Genomic DNA, 22367 nt, shown 5'->3' on the forward strand with positions numbered 1-22367 from the left:
AGCGGTCCGGTTTTTGCTGGCGGGGTGCAAGGACAGGCGACGGCTGCCGCTGCTGCTGCAACATTGAAAGTGGCCAGAAGAGAAACGTGACCGCGTATTATTATACGCTCCTTGAAAAGATAGTAAAACGCAGACCCCCATTCGTATAGATTGCGACACTCGCGGCACCGAAACACGGATACGCAACGATCGGTCGAACAATGGCCGGTTCTCACATCTCTTGATCTGGTGTTTCGAACGTTTTTCTCAAGTGGAGATTCGCGAATTCTTTTAAATAAAATATCCCCAACAATTATAATCGATCGCAATTATATAAACGTGTCATTGCAGGTATAGAGAGAGAAATCATATTTATATCATTTTGATTCGTGATCTTTGTGTAGGAATTTTTAGAACCAGAACCCTCACGATTCCGTTGTTGCCTTTGTTTCGCAGGACGACGGTGGTATCGAGTACTTCAACACCATCGTGGTGCAGCCACACCTGAAGCTGGTCACGAACCAGGGCAGAGGTTTCCACGTGAGATGTAGATACCAGACGCGCGACAAAGTCGTAACGAACGATCAGACCCACGTGTCCATGCTGCAATCTCTACCATTGCAGGTAATAAAATGTGTATGGTACCCTATTCTGAAAAAAATTTTATTAGGCAAACTTTCCCCATCCAATTAAAACGTTTCATTAGAAAGCCTCGTACTATCGGGGTACGAGAATAATCAGATAAAACCAGTATATAGAGGAAATTTGAACGCTCATAACTTTACAATATTCGCATTAATATTTATCTTCAAGTAGATATCCTCGTACGAGCATCCGGATAAACGAGTGTTAATGAATTAACGTGAAATATATATTTAGACTGCGAATTTCTGTCCACATAGGCGACCGCACCGATGCCAGGATGCACGATGAAAATTTTTAGCGGAGATCCAACGCAGCATCACGTGGCGGAGAACGTAAAGATCGGCGATCCCTTAACCCTGGTCATTAGCATCGACAAACAAGAGATGTTCGGTTTGAAGATCTCCGATTGTCTGGTCCGCGACGGTCTCGGATGGGGCGAGCAGCGGCTGATAAACGACGAGGGGTAAGTCGGAGAAGTTGATGATATTAAAAAAATTTTTGATAAGAAAAACGATTTCTTTTTAATGAGAGGACTTTTTTTATCTAATGTACACGTTTATTCGCAGTTGTCCGATCGACGGCGAGATCATGGGACAATTTACGTATAACGAGGACAAGACAGAGGCCAGGGTGAACTTCCAGGCGCACAAGTTCCCGTATACGGCGAGCGTGTATTATCAATGCAACGTTAGACTGTGCATCAAGCATGGCGGAGGATGCAGTAATACGGTACATAATTGTCATTATGATCCCTAAACTCGTTAGCTCTAAGTACTATTATTTATCCCTTTTTAGTAATTTGATAATATTTACTTTGCTTGAAAATATTTGCTCCGGTCTATTCTCATTAAAATCTAATAAATATGTTTCTTAAATAGATACGCGGAAAGCATTACGTAATATTTGATTCTGAAAAAGAATATTCGAATTTGACCATTTTCTAGAGATTCGTTGAAAATTAACATTTATTTATTCTCGATTTGTAGCCGCCGCTATGCAATTCAATAGCTAGACGACGCAGGGACACTGTCAACGATAACGAGCTGAAGAATGTCGAAGGTTTAATAGACGGCACCCCGGCCACAATCGAGGTTTACAGCGGACTGTATGTCAACGAAGCCTCGGAAGTTTCCAAGTCAGATTTCACCGACGACGTCTTCAGAGAAAGGGTAACAGAACATAATAATCGATTTTCGTTGCATTAAAAGTATCGATAACTTCAATATTCGCGTATTTTGATTATTCCTGAGTAATTTTAAATAAGAAAATTTTCAATAAATAAAATTAGGGAATATCAAGTTTATATCTATAGTTTGTGTTTTTTTTCTTAGGCTATGGATGATCCAAACACCATTTGCATATCGCAAAGGAGCTTCGCCATCGGGATCGCCATCGCTGGTCTCATACTCATGCTGGCAGTAGTGGCTGCCATTTTGGTGCTGCTCGCAAAGAGGCGACATAAGAGCGTCTCGACTACGGGATCGTCCATTTACAGTGGACCCTACACAAACACTGCCTACAGCCACAGTAGCTAAGTCCGCCTCGTTCGGCGCGGGATATAAAAGCCTCATTCGAAGATCTGCGATTTTTCGTGGGATCTATATATAGATCTATACACGAAACTTCAGCGGATAAGTCGGATCGATGAAAATTAATTTAGACTAAGTTGCTTTCGATTTGAAGCGACAATCGAAGCCACTGTGCGCGATGTGTAATAAAACGAAACGCGAATCTCTTGCTCAACTGCCCGCTTTGTACACTTTTTAATTTCATGTTTCATATAATATTCTTAGCTAGCAATGGCGGTGTTTCCAGATATCTGAGGAATTAATTATAGTTAGATACTAAATACCGAGCTTTTCTCTTTTCTTTCACACATCTTTACACTGTTCTTTCGAATGAGAAACTTTTACAAGATCTCGATAATCTTTAATGAAGAATTTTATATTCAAGTTCAGAATGATGCAATATTTGAATACGTAAACTGCATATTTGATATGCTATTAAAAAATTGAAAAAAATATTATAAAAGATAATGTAATTTTATATCTTTATAATAAAAGGAAGGAGGATTTATACATCCTCATTCTTTTTCAGTTTTTTTACGCGAATACATTATTAAGATTTGTCTGGAACAGAACTGCAAACAAATTTTTCATTTTGGCAATATCTGTTAGCCTTCACTACACAAAGAATCGTGCTAAGATGAAAAACGTTGTGCTTGAGATAATATAATTCCGTCCATGTAACGAGTTGTATATTTTAGCGAAACTCTTAATTCCAATCGCGTATGTTAACGCATCGACATGACTCATTCCTATCAAGGGTTATTTCACTTTCATATGTGTATGTGTGTGTGTATATATATATTCATATATATACATACACATAATAAACTATACTGTACACTAGTCCGGTATACGCTGTCCTACCTAACACATATCTATCGCACTAAACACACAACACACATGCGAAAGCACCGTCTGTCCAGTTGCGCGGTCGTTTTGATAATTTAATTTAATTATTTTAGTTAGATTTAAGTTTAAGTCAACACTTAGGCGTGAACTCTCAAATAATTCAATCAAATACTCCAATGATATCTTAATGTATCATTATTTTTCCACGTGCAATCATTGATATTTCAGACGCCAATATTTTTGCGTTTTACCTTAATGCAATTTCCAATTTTACGTTTCTCTCAAATACAAATCATGAGCGAGTAATTAATTCTTACATGATTAATAAAAGTAACATCAGTGCCGATATTTCCGATCACGTAGCATATATATTAATTCGATTTTCTTTAAATTAAAAAATTTGCTGTAGCAGAGACATAATTGGAAATAGCATTTTATGATAAAGTTAAAAAATATAATTACAAAAGACGCAACTAAGATTCACTAAGATGTGTGCTGGTGCATTATAAGCTTCCGGTGAAGCTATGTATAAATGGACTGTTGTCGTCGTAGAAATGTTAAAAATATTTAATTTTATCAAAATGAAATGATAGAAATACAAGTTGATTAAAATCTGAAATTATATATAAAAAGTTTATACGGATTACCCGCATATCTACGATGCGATATGAATCGAATGAATACAACGTATGTAAGTGCTCAGTATAATCAGATTTTAATCCCTTATAACGCTTAAATGTTAATATTAATTAGTTTACATTTAGTCACATTGAAATGAGATGCTGCTCCAATGTCGGTATTAAATTCATATAAAAAAATTACAAAGTAAGAATGAATATCGAATTGTTTTCTAATAGATTCATACATTTTCTGATTTAATCCAATTTATCGGATTTAATTAATACTGAATAGAAGAAAAATGCAAACTAAATACCGATATCATGTATTATTTTGGAGCGTATTTAGATTTTAATTGACACAAAGACGAGAAAAAACTTTACTGCCAACGCAGTCGCGTAACTGGGTCCAACGTGGTGGTGGGTACATAAAATTTTACATTTAGAGTGAAATCAACACGTGTAACGTAACTTGTTAACTCACAAAGCGCTAATACGCTAAACCGTTGCCGTGCAGGAGCGGAATGTTGTGGTATAATAGTTATCTGAGAAAAACGATAATGTATGACAGTTGTTCCGAATGGACCCTAGCGCGTCGAATAAAACTGCCAGTTCTGTCGTGAAAACCAACAAATCTTTGTCGATTGGTCTAAAAATATCTTTTAAATGTGCGATGAATACAGAAATTTGTTTTTATCCCGATCGATCAAACGTTTTAAAGCGTTTGTAGCGCAAATGAAATGTATCCTTTATGATGTTATGATACGAATTTATACACGACATACTTTTCTTTGATTTTGACGCTGATAGCAAATTGAATCCAATTGAATCGGTGTCCAATGTTTCTCTCGAAAAGTACTACATATAACTTTGAAGCGCTATAAGAGTCCACGGAATTTCTGTTGAGGGTCGGAATCGCTCGGCGAACGGATCACGCGTGATCTCTTGGCCGCGCTGTGGCATTGGTTCATAGTGATCATTGGGGACGAAAATGCTTGTAGAAATGCCCGATAGAATTTTTTTTTTTCATTTTTTTTTCTTGGTTTACGGTAAACGCGAGTCTCGATGTTCCCGCAATGTTCCTCTGGACCTTTGTCAAAAGAATCTACAACGAATCTATGTAAATAATGAAAACTTAATAAAACATAAAACTGGTAACTGTAAAAATAGCATTCTCTTTCAATATTTCCTCTTCATTCATAATTCTTAAGATGAGTCTAGATATTGCTTAGAATGTACATAATTTTAATTCGTTGAATTTATTGAAATTTATTAATTTAGATGATTTTTGAGCGTATTAAAACACATTATTATATATATATATATATACTAATTTTTTAACTACTTATTTCTTTGCAAAATATATATAATCTGCTAGACAACACAAGCGCGCGTCATTGTTCAATTTCATGTAATGATTATATAGGTAAAAACACAGAAATAATTGATGTGAGCAGGCAAATTATCAAACGAGAGTGTCTTCTTTTTTTATTGAATTATATATATATAATTCGTTTTTTTTGGAAAATATGATATAATATAACAAGAAATATAATTAGACTGACATGACTTCTATATCAAACATTTTTCCGGCTCTATGATGTTGTGCATTTCGGATGAGAATAATATAGCTCTTTATTTACGCCACAAAATTGTCAATTGCTTCGCTTTCTCTCTTCTCTCGTCACTCTCCTCGCGATTATATTTACATACACGGATAATTCAGGTCGGTTCTTCTTCGCTTCGTTAATTCGCTCGCTCCTTTCTCAATTATTCTTCCTCGCAAATTAAGATCAATGCCGTATCTTAACGCCGTACTTCGGTGAATATACTTGAAATATCTGTCCATTTTCGCAGGAGAAATATATATCTTATTTAATAAATATAAATTATATATCTCTTGTACACACGTCGTCGCATTGTACATACATATTCAATATAATTCGGACGTTCGGACAAGCAACAAGCGGCTTGTTAATAAGTTGCTTATAATCGCTCTCTATCTCGTGTAGGATTAGCGAAATAGGAAAGAACGCAATAAAATACGTCGCTAAGCATCGGAGGCACAGCCACTGGTTCGTCCTTATAATACATACCGTGATAAATCACGACATGCATTAAAGAAAAATAATACATATCGATACACTCGCAACTTGTCCGCGTCGTCCAACTAACTTTGCACTTTCAAGATCGATCTCGTTAATATCATTTAAAGCTAATAAATATCTCTCTATATATATATATTTCTAATAGCAGCAGTTGACATCTAGAGATGGGAACCAGTTAAAATTGCAACTGCGAAAATTCCATTGTGAAATCGCGCCAATTAAAATCCCAATTAGAATTGGGCGGATGCGAATAATAATAATGATAATCCCGTTCAGACGAGAGAATACGGAAATATTTTTGGATCCTGAATGAAAGAGAGACCGACTAACTCTTCTATTTATAATTCTAGAATATGGACCGGGAAGAAAAATTGTGCAGTTCATCAACGGATTCGCCAATTCATTCATCAGGATATTAATCGACTTGCCAATGCGCGACCGGTTCTTAAGTGTCAAGCATATCCACCGTATATGATAATTGGGTTCTCCGCTCGCTCTGAGATTTAAAGACAAGCAAACATATGCTGGCAAAGATATGCTTAACGGTAAGATACCTCGCTTTAACGTATTGAGATATAATAATTCTGCCTTCATGTCGCACCAACGCATCAACAAAACGCAGCATCATGATCTTTCTCGCAAGCTGCACGCTCTTATCAAGATATACATATGTCTATATACACGTACAACAAATGAGAAGACGAACAATTTTGTTTCGTAAATTGTTACACAGAATAGGGTATAATATTTTAGCAATCTTTAAATTCTACGAATCGTCAAAGGGACGCTCAAATCAACAGGAGTTCTCTAAAAACAGCGGTTAAAAGAAAAAGAGAGATGACAAGTCTCGTGTAAGAGAGTCGATGTTACAATTTGTGTGTAAATCTCGTTTCTTTTTATTTTTCGCGTCGTTTCTTTTTACTCTCCTCCCTTTTCCCATCTAGCGCCGATCTTTATTGCTCACCGCTAACAATCATCTTACGTGTCGCATTACAAAAATAGTAGGAAACGAATATGAGGTGTGTCTTGCAAGCTTACGACATTTATATTCTAGCTGTTCTCTTTCGTCGTTTGTTCTCTTTAAGATTCTTTTTTAAAGCGTGTCACTCTCGAGCGAGAAAAGTGACTTGCGTGTCTCGATACCTGCCTAATTATTTTTTTTTTCGGTCTTTAGAATGTACGGAGAGGAAATTACAAAATCAGTCGAGAGCGATAGTAATGAAAAATTCGTCACGCTTGTGCGCACAATGATACCTTCATTTTGTCTTTTCATAATAAATATAAAATAAATATCGAAAATATACGCAAATTCAATGATCGTAAGAGAAACCTGTAATATAAGCGTAAATAAACGATAACGATATGTAGATTTAATTAAATAAAGAGGATTCGTGTGTAACATGTGATACCAAATAAATGTAAAGGCGTCGTATAACCAAATATTAGAAATAAATAAATAATACGATATCGTTCATCATTCGTTTACGTGAATTGTTTTGGTTCGTCTGTTCGTTTATTCGCAAAGAAGAAAAGCGATGGCCTAACAAGTAACGTCCGCGCGATATTGTATCACCCTTGGATCATTCTCTCTTTACTCTCCCCTTATCTCAGCTCGTAGGAAATACTTGATAAATCACATGTGTGAATCGATCATCTAGAAAATATATGATGCCGCGAGGTGTCGGACGATACTTGATGGCGATTGAAAGTCTGACGGCTTCGATAAGTTATTCTTTTTTTTTTTAGTCTTTACCTTTATCATTATTATCGTAAAGAGATGCATGAACTGCTTTTTTTAAATAGGTACGATTACTCTTTTTTTCTTCTTTTGCTTTAATCACTACGACGACGTTAGGTACAGTTAAATACTATGGTTGTGCGCCCATCTCTTTATAATTGAAGTGTTCTGGTATCTATTTTTTTTCACTTAATATATGCTCAGGTCTCTTTCGTTTCTTTTTTTTTAAACCTATAACGAGATTAAAATCTTTGCCGCACTTTCTCACGAAGAAAAAGTGGCGTTTCTCGCTGCTTTGTGTGTTACCCGGCTAAAGATAAATAGGTTTGCGCGTATGTATATATATTGCGATCATTTTTCGCTTATTTAAACTCTCATAAAAAGATAGGCACACCTTCACCTACGTTTCTGAAATACAATCACCGTAAGCGAAGCTTCTGGATGGATTCCACTTGGTTTTTCGTCGCGGAGCAACGTGGACATTCCTCGCGGATGTTCGCGATCGTGATTCTACGTTATATAAAGTAACGACGTCGATTACTATTCTTCTGCGACTACTACTCTATTTTTTGCGAAAATTGTGTGATTTAATTCGCGTTTTATAAAGTAAAACGATACCGTGCGATAAATATTCTAGTGACGCGAAATTTGTCCACGCTGATCTGCCTAATTTTCACAGACGGAAACGTTATTAATTATCGCGGGTCACCATCACCGCTGCAGGTATATTATACATGTGTGTATATATTTATATATATCGCGTATATTTTTATTTCGTTGAAACGAGTATGTGCACGTGTATGTGCGAGAAATGCATATTCTTTGCGTGATATTGGAATAACAGAGAACACGATCCCGCAAGATCCATGAAGCAACTTGGAAGACGAATCATAACAGTATAAAAAAAATTCGATTAATATTTTTTGAATTTTATGGTGAATATTAATTACGAATGAGAACTGAAGCAATCTTATCGTTATGTATCAAAATAAATTAACGACAAATGAAAAAAATGAATAGAATCATTTTGGTCATATTTTTCTGCAAGAATGAGATATAAATAGTGTTTTAGGCGGTGATGGTTTCTCGCTGCTTAGCTACTACTCGAAACTAGACATAGAGACCGTATGTGTACTGAATACGTTTACATATTTACTTACTTAACTTAATCAGTGACGCTTTCACTGGTATAATCATGAATTATGATAATTGATTAGAAACATTTTTCTAGAGTTGAATATTACAGAATATCGTGTAAAATGTTAGTTTTGCACTTTTTTTTGGGTAGCTATTATTTCGTTTTCCTTGCGAAATCCGTACAGCGTTTTGTAAAATAAAATAAAAAAGTTTTGAAACTCGAATATATCATAGAAATTATATGTAAATATCCTGCAAAGACGTGGTGCATAGTAAAGGGTTTCATTTTCGCACGTACAATAGATACGTATCGGAGAGAAGCGTTCAGGAATGGCATCGTCAACGCGCGAACAATTTTTAGAATTTTCGTCGATATTATGCTGAGGTAGCGAACAACTCGTTTTTTTTTGTTTTTTTTTCAAAAAATGGACTCGGAATGGGCAGCGACGTTAACGCAATATTCGTTGATCGATGCGATGGCAGCGCGTATCAAAAATTAGCAGATAATAGATAGATAATATATATTTTTTTTAGATCATACGATTTTTTTCAATATCGAGCCGAGAGACTCGCATGCCTTGTAAACGTACTCAGTAAGGTATATCTTTTTCTTTTCGTACATTAGCTTATTATAATAATCGTACGTATTCTCTCTTGGCGGCCGGAAATTGCCGAGACGACCGCCTCGAATTATTCACGCATTTATTTGACCTTAATAATGTTCCTTAAAGTATATCTTACATTCATATAGTATCTGTAAAACCGCAGTTAAAATATCTTCAAGTATAATAATAATAATAATAATAATATATATATATATATATATATATATATATATATATATATATAATACTTGAAATTTTGTCCAGTAATTCTGTTCAATGCACCATTCTTCGCTCTTTCTTTAATGTTTGGACACGCGCATGTGATTACATTTCGTTCTTTTCATTTTCCACATCTCGTACTTTTGTCATATTAATTCAGATTTATTCAGTGCGATTGAAGAGTTCTTCAACTGATATTTCAATTTTGTCTTTTGTGTGTTATCCGAAAAGAAAACAAACGCTCGCATTATAGTATACTATATATCTTCGCCACTACTTTTCACTTAGGATACACGTATACATACATTGTATCCTAATAACGGTTTTTGACTCTCTTCAAATAATTTAGAGCAATAATTAATATAGCATATATATACATATATGTATATATGTATATACACACATAGTATCTCTGAATAATAAAGTAGATTGCTAATCTCGATTGTTGGATAATCAGGACTGTGATTCGTTTTATCAGGGATGTTATCCTATCCGCTTACTTAAAAATGTACCAGCTGATTCCGACGGGTAATTGTCACCTTTACCGTTCCTAAAAAGAAATGTTATTTTTGAGAAGTAAATCATTACTTTTTTAGATGTGTAATATAAGTGAATCGCGTTCTGATGCAAATAAACTGATGTCAGTAAAACAAAGAGAAGATTTATAGAAAATACGTTAACTATAACCCATGAAAAGAAGTTTTCGTAAGTCTATATAAAAATAAAGTATATTTCTTATAAGAAAAAATAATCCATACAGCGCCGCACAAACTAATACAGTTATAGTCGACGTGAGAAAGAGTGAGAAGAACAATATGTTCTTCGAAGTCAACTTGACAAAGTTGATTAGATTATTGTCTGCATTGTGTCGAGTGCGATAGTAAGCATGAAAACTATACCGTATTAGCAGTAAAAAAAGATGTGCAAATATACATTCAGTGTCATCGTGATGTACATCCGCAAAAAAATATTCCAGATGAATCGTATCTTTCCAATTTTCAGACTGATCACATTACGAGTGGTAATAAAAAATATATTTTTATGAAAAAAGAGATATGATTATATGTGAAAATTGGATAGAAACAATTTTCCAAACATTTCCTTAGCAGATGAGACTATTATCCTGTGCGCGTTGCTGTTTAAGCAGATAGTGCGATAATGAAGTACATATATGTGCAAAGAAAAGATATATTTCCTACTTTCTTTCGTAAAGTTATACAACATCTAAATAATTTTTTATCAAAATTTATTTACTTGCAGAACAATATTCGAGAGAAGGCCATAAAGATTCGATGTAATTATTTAAATTATATTCGCATTATAATTATATGAAAATTATGCTTAATATATAAATAAATTTACGAAAGTAGGAATTACTTTCCAGTATATTATTGTACGAATGTAAAAATAAGTATCGAGAAATATGAATTTACGCGTGAAGAAGCCCCTATCGTATAAAGAAGACACTGTGTTCTGTGTGTGTAGTATTTTATACTAAAGTTCTGTACCTTATATCATACTGTCTTCCACAGGTTTCGCTTTTAAGGGGAGACAAGAATGTGTCAAAATCGTGTTCACACCTTATTCTTTATAAGCGAAATGAAAGCAGAAAGTAACTAAATCTTAAGCGACGTATTGAGCGAACATCGAATTTCTCTCTCTCTTTCTCTCTCTTTCTCTTTAATACTTTTTACTAATTTTGTATACCTTCTCTGATGTCTTTGGGTACGTTTGACGAGAGTGATGGCATGGAAGGCGCCTGATAGAGATTGGGCCGTGCGCCGCTCGGTGGCAAAGACGTTACTTTGGACCTGAATAGGTTGTGCACGAGCGCATAAATTTATCAGGAACCAAAAAAGATAACGTTTTACACACTGAGAGAACAGAAGTAAGTTCCAAGACTACCTCTGTTTGCGAATCTTCTGATTTCTGCCATCGAAGGAAGTCGGCGTGCCGGGCCCCGAGGTGTTGGATGAATAAGAGGGCGGCCTGTATGGTCGCGGGCAACCTTGAACAACAGGCGGTGATGATACTGGTGCATACTGCAACCGAGGGTTGGTTGGTACGCCAGGATGCATCAATCTCATATCCCCTGCAATGTTTAAAGTTCATTGAACCGACAATTTAAAGAAAAAATGATTTGCAATAAACGCACGCCGCAGTTGAAAATTACCTTGCACGATATGGACACCCTGATACATTGGCAGTGGGTAACGTGGTTGAGGTTGTGCGCTTCTGTCTCCGCTCCCACCTCCGAAGAGCTCGTGTGCCGGAGTTGGCGACCGACTAGCTCGCTGGGAGTTACCTGGCGTCGTCGCTCGAACACCGGAAACGACCTTTTTAACAAGATTTTTGTAAGAAACATAGTTTTACAACTAAATAAACGAAATAGTCATTGTATACTATCTGTCATATCCTTACAGGAACGTTTTGTCTGAAGACGAGATTGGGAACCAGCGTGGGTGTCATGTATGCGCTAGGCGGTGCCGGGGATGTACCGTTGTGAGTGACCTGATGGCCGAACGTTCCACTGGACACCATCGTCGGGGTCGCATAACTACTCGAGTTAACGTACATCAACGGCATACCAGGTATCTATCAATTTTATCAAATAAGATATATTTTGTTAATGCGTCTCTTTTTGTGGATTATCTTGTTTAATATTAATATTAATAATTTAGCAATAATAAAAAATTTACCTGACTGGACGTCGGCGTATTTGGTGGTGTAGGTACTCGGTACATCACGGGCGGCGGTTGCATCGCCGGCTGTCCTGGCGGATAATACGTAGGAACCATATGGACCGGAGGTTGATACGTATAGTCGCCTGGTGTCGGGGTTACTGCCGGCATCGAATTGTAAGGTACCGGGTAACTGCCAACGTAATTAGCTAAAAAAACAATATTAATTATAAATAAAATGAGAGAGCGGAAGATGTAACAATTGTGAGCAACATACAATTTGTTTGGCTCGGAGGCGTCATCGTTTGCGCGTTAAAGGAATAATTAGTTGGAAACCTCTGTTGCTGTAATTGTTGCCTATCTCCTGGATTCTGACCAACTGAGATAGCCGTTGCGGGTGGAGGCATAAAGTACATAGTCTGTTGAGGCTGAAAAGTTTCATTTTTCGCTTATGTAGAGAATAATAAAGGTATAAAAATAAAGGAAATTGCATAATATTTTAGTTTCATACCGATATTTGATTTGGCGATGGTTGCCAATAATTCGGTTGTACTGTCTGCACATTTTGTACGGTCTGGTTCGCAGATGGCGGCGGTTGCGGATACGTAGAATGCGGAGTTGTCGGATGACTGTCCCCGCTGCCACGTTGATCGTAGATATTCATCCCCAAGAAATATCCAGATAATTCGGTCACATCCTAGTCAATCATATTATTATATTACTCGACATGTCGAACGATAATATTTTATTCTGCTGTCCTTTCTTTAACTGAAAAGTCTATTTATATTTGTGTTGACACTCTGAGTCTATGTAATATTCTTATTTAATTCGCTAAAGACACACTTACCCCTGACTGTGGTATTGGTCCTTGATGTACAGGTACCGCATAATTGGCATAAACCTGATTTTGGTTGAAGACAACATCCCCCTGACCGCCGTTCTGCATGCTGGCTTGACCCTGAGTCGGATGAGGCGCCATCATCACAGTTGGTTGCCCCACGGGAGGAGGCGGATAGACACCCTGGTTATACGGTTCTGAGGTAGGTATGTAGGTCGCGTAAGATTGCTGAGCTATTTGGTTAGTATGACTACACGTCTGCATTGTTGTTGACGATTTGACTAGACTTTGCTGCTGCGGCTGTGGCTGCTGTGGTTGTGGTTGTTGCTGCTGCTGCACTTGTTGCTGCTGTTGAGGAATGGATGGGTTCTGCGGAGCAGGAGCGGGAGGCGGAGGAGGTGGTGGAGGCGGCGGTGGCGGCGGCGTAAACGGTAGACTCGGCGACGTCGCTGTGTTCGTTACTTGTGTCCCGGATGCGCTGCTAACGATGTTCATTTTTGATTGCGATGAACGCTGTTGCTTCTTGCCATCATTCTTGGAGTTACCGCTCGGCATTCTGGACGACTCGGAGGATAGTTCCGCGTGTTGTTGCTTGTTTGTCGCGGATGGCACTGTGTTAGACGACCTCTCGTCCTCGATGGTATAAAACTTTGGCGGATTATCCGGATCGTAGCGATAGATCGAGCCGTCCGGATTCGTGTACGCTTGATTGGTCTGTGGATTTATTATTATACTGCCGGGTGGCACGCTCGACAAACTACTGACTGCCCACATGACCGTCTGGCCGCCGTTCGACTCTGGCGAGGCTAGATCCTGACTAGATACTTGAGTGTGGCTACACGTCATCATGGTGGCCGGCACAGGAGAGGGCGACGGAGATGGCGATATCGTTGCGTCGCTGCGCTGACTCTGCGATTTGTACCCACTGCTCGAGCGACTCGGACTCAAACGTGAACACATACTGGCCCCCGAATCTAAATCAAGAGTGTTTATAATTACAATAGGATAAACGTAACGAGACACAATAATATGTAACATCGTTGTATTTAAATCTTTGTCGATGATTTTAATAAAATCTGCATGCAATTACCTTGCTTCATGAGGCGAGCTCCTGCGCTATGCGTAGACGTAACACTATCTCCTCTTGACAACATGCCTTTAGTGTATCCACCAAAACTGAATGACTTAGAAACGGATGGGCGTAACACTGCGCCGCGAAACGAATCCCTCCCGTCGAAAGATTCGCCTTTTAGCATTCGATTATGCCTGGAAATGACATTTAAATTATTTACATTTCAATATCATAATTGTTCATAAATTTTATAATCATTACGTAAATTAATGAAAATAAAAATTAATTTACCTCATAAAAAGCTCGTATAAATTAACAAAATTTAAAAAAAGGTAAATATTATAGGCCAACTAAACGAGCAATTAAATAAGATCTAAAGATTTATTAATAATTAAATAATTAAATTCTCATTCCGTTAGAGAAACAATATACAGCGTATACAGCGTAAACGTTTCGACTGCACTAGTCTTTTTCAATACATAAAAATCAAATATTAAAATACAAAGTTAAACGATTCTTCGCTGATGACCAATAGATGAGTAAGACGATTGGTCTGAGATTCCAAGTTTTGCGACATTTAATCATGATTATCGTTTTAACAAGTTCTTCTTCTCGACATTTCAAGTGTGAGTTGCGAAGTCTAAATCACAAAAAAACTTTTTGTGATTTTTTTGTGATTTAGACGCAACACACACTTGAAATGTCGAGAAGAAGAACTTGTTAAAACGATAGTCATGATTAAATGTCGCAAAACTTGGAATCTCAGACCAATCGTCTTACTCATCTATTGGTCATCAGCGAAGAATCGTTTAACTTTGTATTTTAATGTTTAACCAACTTTGTATTTTAATATTTAACTTTGTATTTTAATATTTGATTTTTATGTATTGAAAAAGACTGTAGTGCAGTCGAAACGTTTACGCTGTATACGCTGTATATTGTTTCTCTAACGGAATGAGAATTTAATTATTTAATTATTAATAAATCTTTAGATCTTATTTAATTGCTCGTTTAGTTGGCCTACAATATTTACCTTTTTTTAAATTTTGTTAATTTACCTCATTATGTGATCGGAAGGAGGTAACAAGCGATACCTCGCCGAGACATCTGAACTCTCCGACGAGGACCATGGCCAAGATGTGACTTCGCTGCTCTCGCCACTGCTATCCTTGAATATCCTTCGCCTGGCGCGCTCGTACTCTTCCTCCCGCTCCTCGAAACTCTTGCTGCGCCGACAATAATCGCCCGACAATCTGTCTGGCGATTTGAAATTGAAGCTATCTTCGAACGAGCTCGAGTCCCGTTTTAAAATACTTCTCCGCGGTTCCTCCGACAGGATCAGGTCGTCCCTGATGTGCTCCCTAAAGCGGGTGTCCGGTATTCGCATGTTTTTCGTTCGCGTTACGATAACACTTAAACCTGACTGATCCACGTTATGTTCCATGCCGAAGTAAGCTGCCACTCGATGCACCAGCATCCTGTTGTACGACGACATATTCGGGAATCTGTGAGAAACTTTCTGCCGGTCCCTCGCAAAGTCGATTAGATCCTTCTCAATCTTTAGCAGCACCGTACGATCCTTTTGATTGCGATTTATGGTTTCCGCGATGAACAGTTCCAGGTCTATCCCCGTGCTGTCTGTATACAGTTCCGTGCTACTGTCTGTAAATAATATAAAACTTGTATAATACGAGAAGTGATCAGGAGAGGAATCGAGAAGAAGTTTTGTATACATTGAAGAACGTACCGCGTGAGAGACATGGTGACGCGCTGTCGTAACTGCCCTGAGAGGAATTCTGATGTCTCAACTTGTGCCTGGACCCGGGCCTGCTCACCGAAAGCGTGTTGCCGCATTGCGCTGAGCATTGATTATTGCAAATGTTCAACGTGTTCGGCCTGCGTTGCTCGGATTTGTGCTGATTGTTCTGCGCGCTCGGAGCTAGATTGGTGCTCTTCGGTGAGTGCTGCAACGCTTGACCAGACTTGGAGGGCGATACCGGGGTTTGCAGCAAACCCGGTCGCTCGTTTTGATTGTTCTTCACGCAGTTATTGCATTTCTGAATGTTATTCGCGCTCGTGAGCTTGGAGCGATGATTCTCCAACTTATTGCCGTTAGTCGGAGAGGTGATGCTCTTTGGTGAATGTATCTGAGAGGGACTAGATTGACCTGTTGAACACAGAAAAAAATATTAGATATCATATCTAAATAGATGTAATATAGGAACAATTAAAATTTAACCATGATGGTTAATATTTTTCTTCCGTGAAAGATGAAGAAGAATTCTCGAATCTTTTTCAAGCGCAACGTAAGAAGTGGCTCCTTCGTTTACCATTTCGCGACGGTGTCCGACAGGTCGGCGAGGTCGCCGTGTTGCGCATTTGCTTGGGGGATTGAGCGGGTCCGAGATTGCTGTTAAACATGGACTCGTTGTTATTGAGCTTGGCGCCGTTGGAGTTGGGCGAGAGGCCGCACACGATCTTCTTCTCACCGTCCGCCGATTGCGGACTGTGCGGCTCTCGCGGGGGAGACGTCGACTCTCTCATGGCATGGCTTCTGACCAGCAGCTTCAGTTTTGTGTTCGTCTGCAAGGATCATCGTTATATTCGCTTACGGCCGGCAGAGCGTATTATTGTCGTGATGGTGCGCATGGTACGTATCAATATCGTATAAACGATCATGGATTCGGACTTTATTAAAAAAAAAAGTCAATGGATCAATGATTGGTACAATTCCAAATTTTGGTTTACCTACAGCTCTTCTAATTCTTAATTTAACTGACTTTTTCCAGACGTACCTTGCAGCCCGTAATGAGGAAGAACGAGCATAATGTGGGACAATAATCTAGGAGCGATTAATGGCACACGCACCCGATTGCGAAAGTTTTTGCTCTCGGTGTCCGATTTGTCGGACGGCGGACAAGAAGGCGGAGGACGGTGGAACGTATTCGTTGCCGAGGAGGTGCCGACGTTGGCATTCCCGTCTATCATATCCGACTCCAAGACGTCTTGGTGAAGCGCACCACCGCCGGAGCCACCACTTATGGCGAGGCCTTGCCTGGAGGATGGCAGTGAGGGCATTCCTCCTCGCACCACCACCGTGGGACTCTCAGGTCGATCCTGCGACCTGCTTCCTTTATACACCACTATGCTCGGTACTGGAATCATATCGAGTGCGTAAACCGCAATCACATTACTCTCCCGTCTGAAGGAAAAATTCCGATAGGATGGATCGAGATTCTTTGACAATATGAAAACGAGATATTTTATTTTTAATATTATATAATTATATCAGTTACTGCAATAATGGCATAATTCAAAAATCATCTTCTTTTTGAATTATTAGTACGGAGAGAAAAGTTATTACATATATACTATTTACAAGAAAAAAAATTAAATTAAAATCATGTAAAAATTATTTTTTTTTATTATTAAAATAAATTTTATTAAATTTATTATATAATTTTTTCTAATTATATTATGTTAATTTATTGCATGTTATCTTGATATTCTTTTAAAATTCTCGTACAAAGTTATTTAACTTTAAATTGTGTCTCCTGAAAAATTACAATTTTTGAGTTATGTTATTGTTGCAGCAAATGAGTAATATATTGTTTGCTAATTAAATCTTAATTGTTAAAATTAAATTGTTAGAAAGAAGAATCTGCATGTCAAAACTTTAAATCGTGTCTCCTAAAAAATTATAATTTTTGAGTTATGTTATAGTTTTAGCGATATATTTGCTAATTAAATCTTAACTGTTAAATTGTTTTAATTTAAAAAAAAGAATCCGTGGGTGTAAAATCTCCAGTGAAGCTTAATCGTTAATTATTCAAAAGCTATAAATGGTTTTCAAATAATTAATAATTAAGTTTTAATTAAGGATTAAGCTTTGATTCCAAATCGATCACTCGAGGAATCTGTGATAAGAGGAACATTCGGCAGCCTTGACAGATCGGTTCTGTGTGTATATATTTTATTTATTTGCTACTTATTTATTATGGATCTTGCAATCCTTTAAAAAATAATTATTTATCAATGCTTTTCCAATCGAGAAAATACGAGATAAATATTTTATTGTGCTACGAGGACTATCGCGCAGTTGCTATCGATATATATATAATATTTTTATAGCAGAAGTTTTTTTTCATCAACATTGATGAACAAAGAGGTTTATTCATCGATACATCGTCTTATATCGACGAACGATCCGCCTCACTATTAGCCGTAAACTCGGAACTATGGTGCTTCCGATACGCGATTTCCGTTCGTTTCACTTCCCTTCCGCATCGATGTGCGCGTGTTCAAGCACGTATGTATGTATGTGTACGTATGCAGTAAATTACAACACCGCGACCGGAATCGACGAAGAAAAGCGCGGAAAAATTGCGGGCAGAGTGAAAGAGGCACTTACTCTCCAGGCGAGCCATGTGTTAAATGCGTCATGGGGTTACGGGGTGCAGTATCCTGCAACTGATAAGGGGAGGGAGTTCGACACGCAGGTGCAATTAGTAGTTAGTACGTGAATCTTTCGGGTGACGTGCAGCTCGAAGGGCTGATACTAGGAGCCAGATCACTGCACGTCCACCTTCCGACATTGTACACACTGTAAGCAAACACAACACGCTCGTGACGATCTCGTGCGAAAAAAAGGAAAAAGAAAGAGAAAAACGTGAGACACGCGGTCGTGGAAAATTTAACAATATAATGAAAAGCGAGAGATATTTCAAGTTAATCAAAATTGCCAAGAAAAGAATTTTTATTTTTAAATATATTTAATAATTTTCTTTTTAATTAAGCCCAATTAATTTAAAATTAATTTAAAATAAGCCCAATTTATATACAGAGAGAATTTTCCCTTAGAATTTACCGTGAAAATCATGGTAATTGTGGCACAATATGGTATTGTAAGATATTAACATCTAGCACAATAAGATATAAAATATGTTCGATTAATTTTTATTGTGGTAAATATTAATCAGAGAAATTCTTCCAACACCATATTGTCCTACGATTACCACGATTTCCAGGATATTCTAAAAAAAAAAGAAAAGAAAATTCTCTCTCTGTGTATACTTTAGAGAACTCGCGTGATTACTCAGGCTTAATGACTCGGTTTAATCGATTGACTCGTAAAATTCAATTTATCACGTAGATGTAACAGCATGACAAGACGTCGTGTACACATATTTACCGAGTTATCGTGAAATCTTTGCGAAATATCACGCTATTTTTAAATAAATTCGCGTAATTGCTGGTGTAGCGACCTCCAACGCCTCACTTGATACGAAGAAGAGAAATTAAACGTATAATGATGCACTTGTTAGAAAAAAGAAATCACAAAGGAAAAAATTGTCTCTTATCAATCATCAACAGAAGCTACACTGTGTTATCGTATCTTTACATAAAGTCCCCGATAATTATTATGTAGCAAAGGTGAGCTATGAATCACGAGCTTCTCTATAGGTCAGCGTTACGCCATGAGTCATTTGTCCGCCGTTCGATTATTAAATGATGGAGTTACTTTACGAGCGCGTGTGACAATTGTACACGGTTCGAAAATATTATTATAATAATTATTGTCGGCGCATTATTATGCGTCGCGCGTAACGAAAATTATTACGAGAGCGCGGTATTATCATGCGATGTGTTTTAATAGCATTACGAAATCGTTACATACGTAATCGTCGCGAATAAATTTTATGACATATATTCGGGCATAATTAACACTTATTGATACGCGATGTTTTGAGTCATCATTGAGAGTTTAATAAATCCACCCGAGCATGAATATTCCAATATTCGAGAAATTGACTCGATCGCTAATATATATTTACAATAATTGTGCCGGGCATAAAATATAAAGTGATAAATATTCCACGTGTGGATAAAACAATATTATAATTATATATATATATATATATATATATATATATATATTAATAACACGTGTGACATTCGGGTATCAACATGCTAACACAGTTAAATATTATTAATTTTTGCGCAATATTATCTAACGCTCCCAGCAAAATTGATTAAATTAATCGCCGTAGCAGGACATTCTCACGAATATTAATTAGAGTTAACGGAAATTTTCAATCTCCTTTGAATTCCGGAAGTCTAATAAAATTTTAATTAAATTGTGAGTTTATATAAAAACACACGGTGAGTTGCTCAAAGATTGCAAAAAGGCGAAAATAATAATAATAATCGTCAGTTTCGCAAATTCACAGATAAGCCAGGTGATAAAGATAATTTTCTCTCCCTCCCTCTCCCTCTCTCTGTCCAAACAAACCTCCAGTTAAGTTCGGTAGTCTCCATAATTAATTGCGAAAGCGCGCGAATCATCGCGTTAAATTTAAACCGGAAATGCGAGCACCCGTGTACACTCTTCCTCGTCGCTTCTGCCGCATTCCTCTCGCGACGCGGGTAAATTTATCTTCCATTCTCGACCGCGACGAGTCGATCACAAGCCACTCTCGATCGCAATCGATCAGTCGCACGTCACATTTCCCCCTTTTTCCCTCTTTGTCCTCTCTCTCTCTTTTCCTTTTTTTATTTTTATTTCTTTCACGTCCTTGTGCTCGACGTTTCCTGCGTACTCAATGGTTATCAATCGCCGCGCACATCGTTCATCTATTCCCGTCTGGTCTTCATTCAGCCGAACTCTCGCACTTATGTATCCTGTATCGATCGAACTCGATCGCGTCTGAAAAATTTTTTCCGCGTATAGATTTACAGGATAATTCCTCGCGTTTGCGTTAAAAATCGACCGAGATCAAATTAACGCGAAATTTTGCTCGTGATTAAATCGCGTCTCGTTCCTCCGTCGAATCCCTTTTTCCTCTCGATATTCGCGATATCTCGTCTCGAGTAAAGTGATTTTCCGGAGCGCTATCGGCCAGCCGCGTGCGTTTTACAGCCGATAAACGTGGTCGGCCTCGTAAAGCCGATCGAGGCTATTCGTCGATCGGAGGTGTGGATTTTCTTCTCTTTCTTTTTTTTTCCTCGTTGTCCGACTATATATCGCCGAGGGAATCCCCGTGGGTCGCGTCTCGCTCGTAAAAGCGCTCGTATAAGATATATAGTCGTCCTTTGCCACGAGCGGGAAAATATGACGGACACCGAAAATCTTCACCGGAGAGATACACGATGGTTGCGTTATGGCAAAAAGTGTAAACGTGACGACGGCTATTTCGAGATTAACACGGCCGAGCATCTAATTTTCTCTGACGGTTCCCCATCGTCTCTTATATACGACACTTCGAATGACCGAATTTCATTTGCGGGGGAGGTCAGGAGAGAAGGAGACGGAATTAATTAATCAGCTGATACGGTTCTGTCGATTCGGACCAAGCTAGATTGAAACGGCACTAGAATTATCGACGAGAACTATTCCCGGGCACGAGTCCGGGATTATCACAACATATTCTAATCCTCCTTATCGCATCTCGCTCTCGGGATAAATTCTTGATAAAATCACCGAAAATCGTACATATTAATATTATATACATAATCGTCCCCGAACGATTCCCAAAAAAGATCGACCGATCGATCAACGATCTCTCGAGGATCAGTCGAGCGGAAATGCGGATCGCCGCGTGACCTTCCGGTCGCGATTACTCTCTCGTCGCTGGTTCCTCTCGGACCCGAGAAGGCGGCACGTTTTGGCAAGCTTCCGCGGCGTCTCGAAAATAGCAGAACGCTTCTGCTTCTCTCTCCCTCTAGCTCCGACCGATCGCGTTCCTCGCGCGCGGAATCCGATGTGCTGCCACGTTTCTTTTCTCCTGTGTGTACCGTGACGTTCCACGAGCTCGCTGGGATCAGGGCGAGAAAAAGAGAGAGAGAGAGAGAGAAATGGGGAAAAAAAGAGGAAACCCGAAAGAGGAAACGACGGAGGAAAGAGACGAGAGACGAAAGATGCGAAACGAGACGCGATTCGACGGATGAAGAGAGGAAAGAGAAGAACCTGGACCAGCCGCAATCTGTCGAATGCAATATCGCGTCGCCGCGGGACCGCTTTGCGCGAGAGACTGAGAGGCGCGCGCGACGCGCGGTTCACCCGGGTCGACGAAGAGCGGCAAGGGGGTGGGTGGCACGTCGGAGGGAACGAGAGTGTCGCGAAGCCAGGGTGAGCGAGCGAGACGGAGATGGAGAGAAAGGGAGGGAAAAGGTGACGTAGTTACAGTAGCGAGGAGAGAAGGAAGATCATCTGTGTTCCCCTTCCCTCTCTGTATCTTTCTCACTCTATTTCGATATAGAAGCGGAATCGTGACGAGAGAACGATAAAGATAGGAGAAATCCGATAACAGAA

General features: G+C 38.5%; 2 protein-coding genes across 5 annotated transcripts in view; one reads left to right on the forward strand and one right to left on the reverse strand.

Moving 5' to 3' along the window:
• Positions 1–4819, forward strand: part of pio (zona pellucida domain-containing protein piopio) — a 57908-nt gene extending 53089 nt beyond the window's left edge. Inside the window, exons 5-9 of the mRNA XM_029314413.2 lie at positions 436–603; positions 882–1087; positions 1191–1353; positions 1611–1793; positions 1956–4819. Coding sequence (XP_029170246.1) covers positions 436–603; positions 882–1087; positions 1191–1353; positions 1611–1793; positions 1956–2159 — 924 coding nt within the window. The 3' untranslated portion in view covers positions 2160–4819. The remainder of the gene's footprint in view (positions 1–435; positions 604–881; positions 1088–1190; positions 1354–1610; positions 1794–1955) is intronic.
• Positions 4820–5120: 301 nt separating this feature from the next.
• LOC114939931 (uncharacterized) lies at positions 5121–22041 on the reverse strand. 4 transcript variants are annotated; one of them, XM_029314379.2, is made up of 16 exons: positions 22023–22041; positions 18468–18526; positions 16925–17211; positions 16387–16639; positions 15804–16223; positions 15115–15718; positions 14075–14250; positions 12994–13958; positions 12658–12843; positions 12424–12574; positions 12165–12355; positions 11887–12060; positions 11639–11801; positions 11371–11557; positions 11173–11276; positions 5121–10015 (listed from the first exon to the last, which is right to left on the reverse strand). In XM_029314379.2, the coding sequence occupies exons 2-16, from the start codon at positions 18481–18483 to the stop codon at positions 9966–9968; spliced, it is 3927 nt and encodes a 1308-aa protein (XP_029170212.2). In that variant the 5' UTR covers positions 18484–18526; positions 22023–22041; the 3' UTR covers positions 5121–9965. The 4 variants fall into 4 exon arrangements, with proteins under 4 accessions (XP_029170212.2, XP_085337470.1, XP_029170213.2 ...); XM_085481344.1 differs by lacking the exon at positions 22023–22041 and adding an exon at positions 20349–20510; XM_029314380.2 differs by lacking the exon at positions 22023–22041 and adding an exon at positions 10974–11003 and having other exon boundaries at positions 18468–18561.
• Between the last annotated feature and the right edge of the window lie 326 nt (positions 22042–22367).

This window comes from Nylanderia fulva, unplaced genomic scaffold (genome assembly GCF_048542155.1).
Source record: "Nylanderia fulva isolate GAGA-0341 unplaced genomic scaffold, ASM4854215v1 Scaffold1, whole genome shotgun sequence".
NCBI classification, from domain to species: Eukaryota; Metazoa; Arthropoda; class Insecta; order Hymenoptera; family Formicidae; genus Nylanderia; species Nylanderia fulva.

Excerpts from the sequence above, each read along its gene's own strand:
- LOC114939931 (XM_029314379.2), bottom strand. Across the intron at positions 16,224-16,386 it reads TCGGACACCGTCGCGAAATG|GTCAATCTAGTCCCTCTCAG; the intron begins GTAAACGAAGGA and ends TGTGTTCAACAG. Across the intron at positions 13,959-14,074 it reads AGCTCGCCTCATGAAGCAAG|ATTCGGGGGCCAGTATGTGT; the intron begins GTAATTGCATGC and ends CTCTTGATTTAG.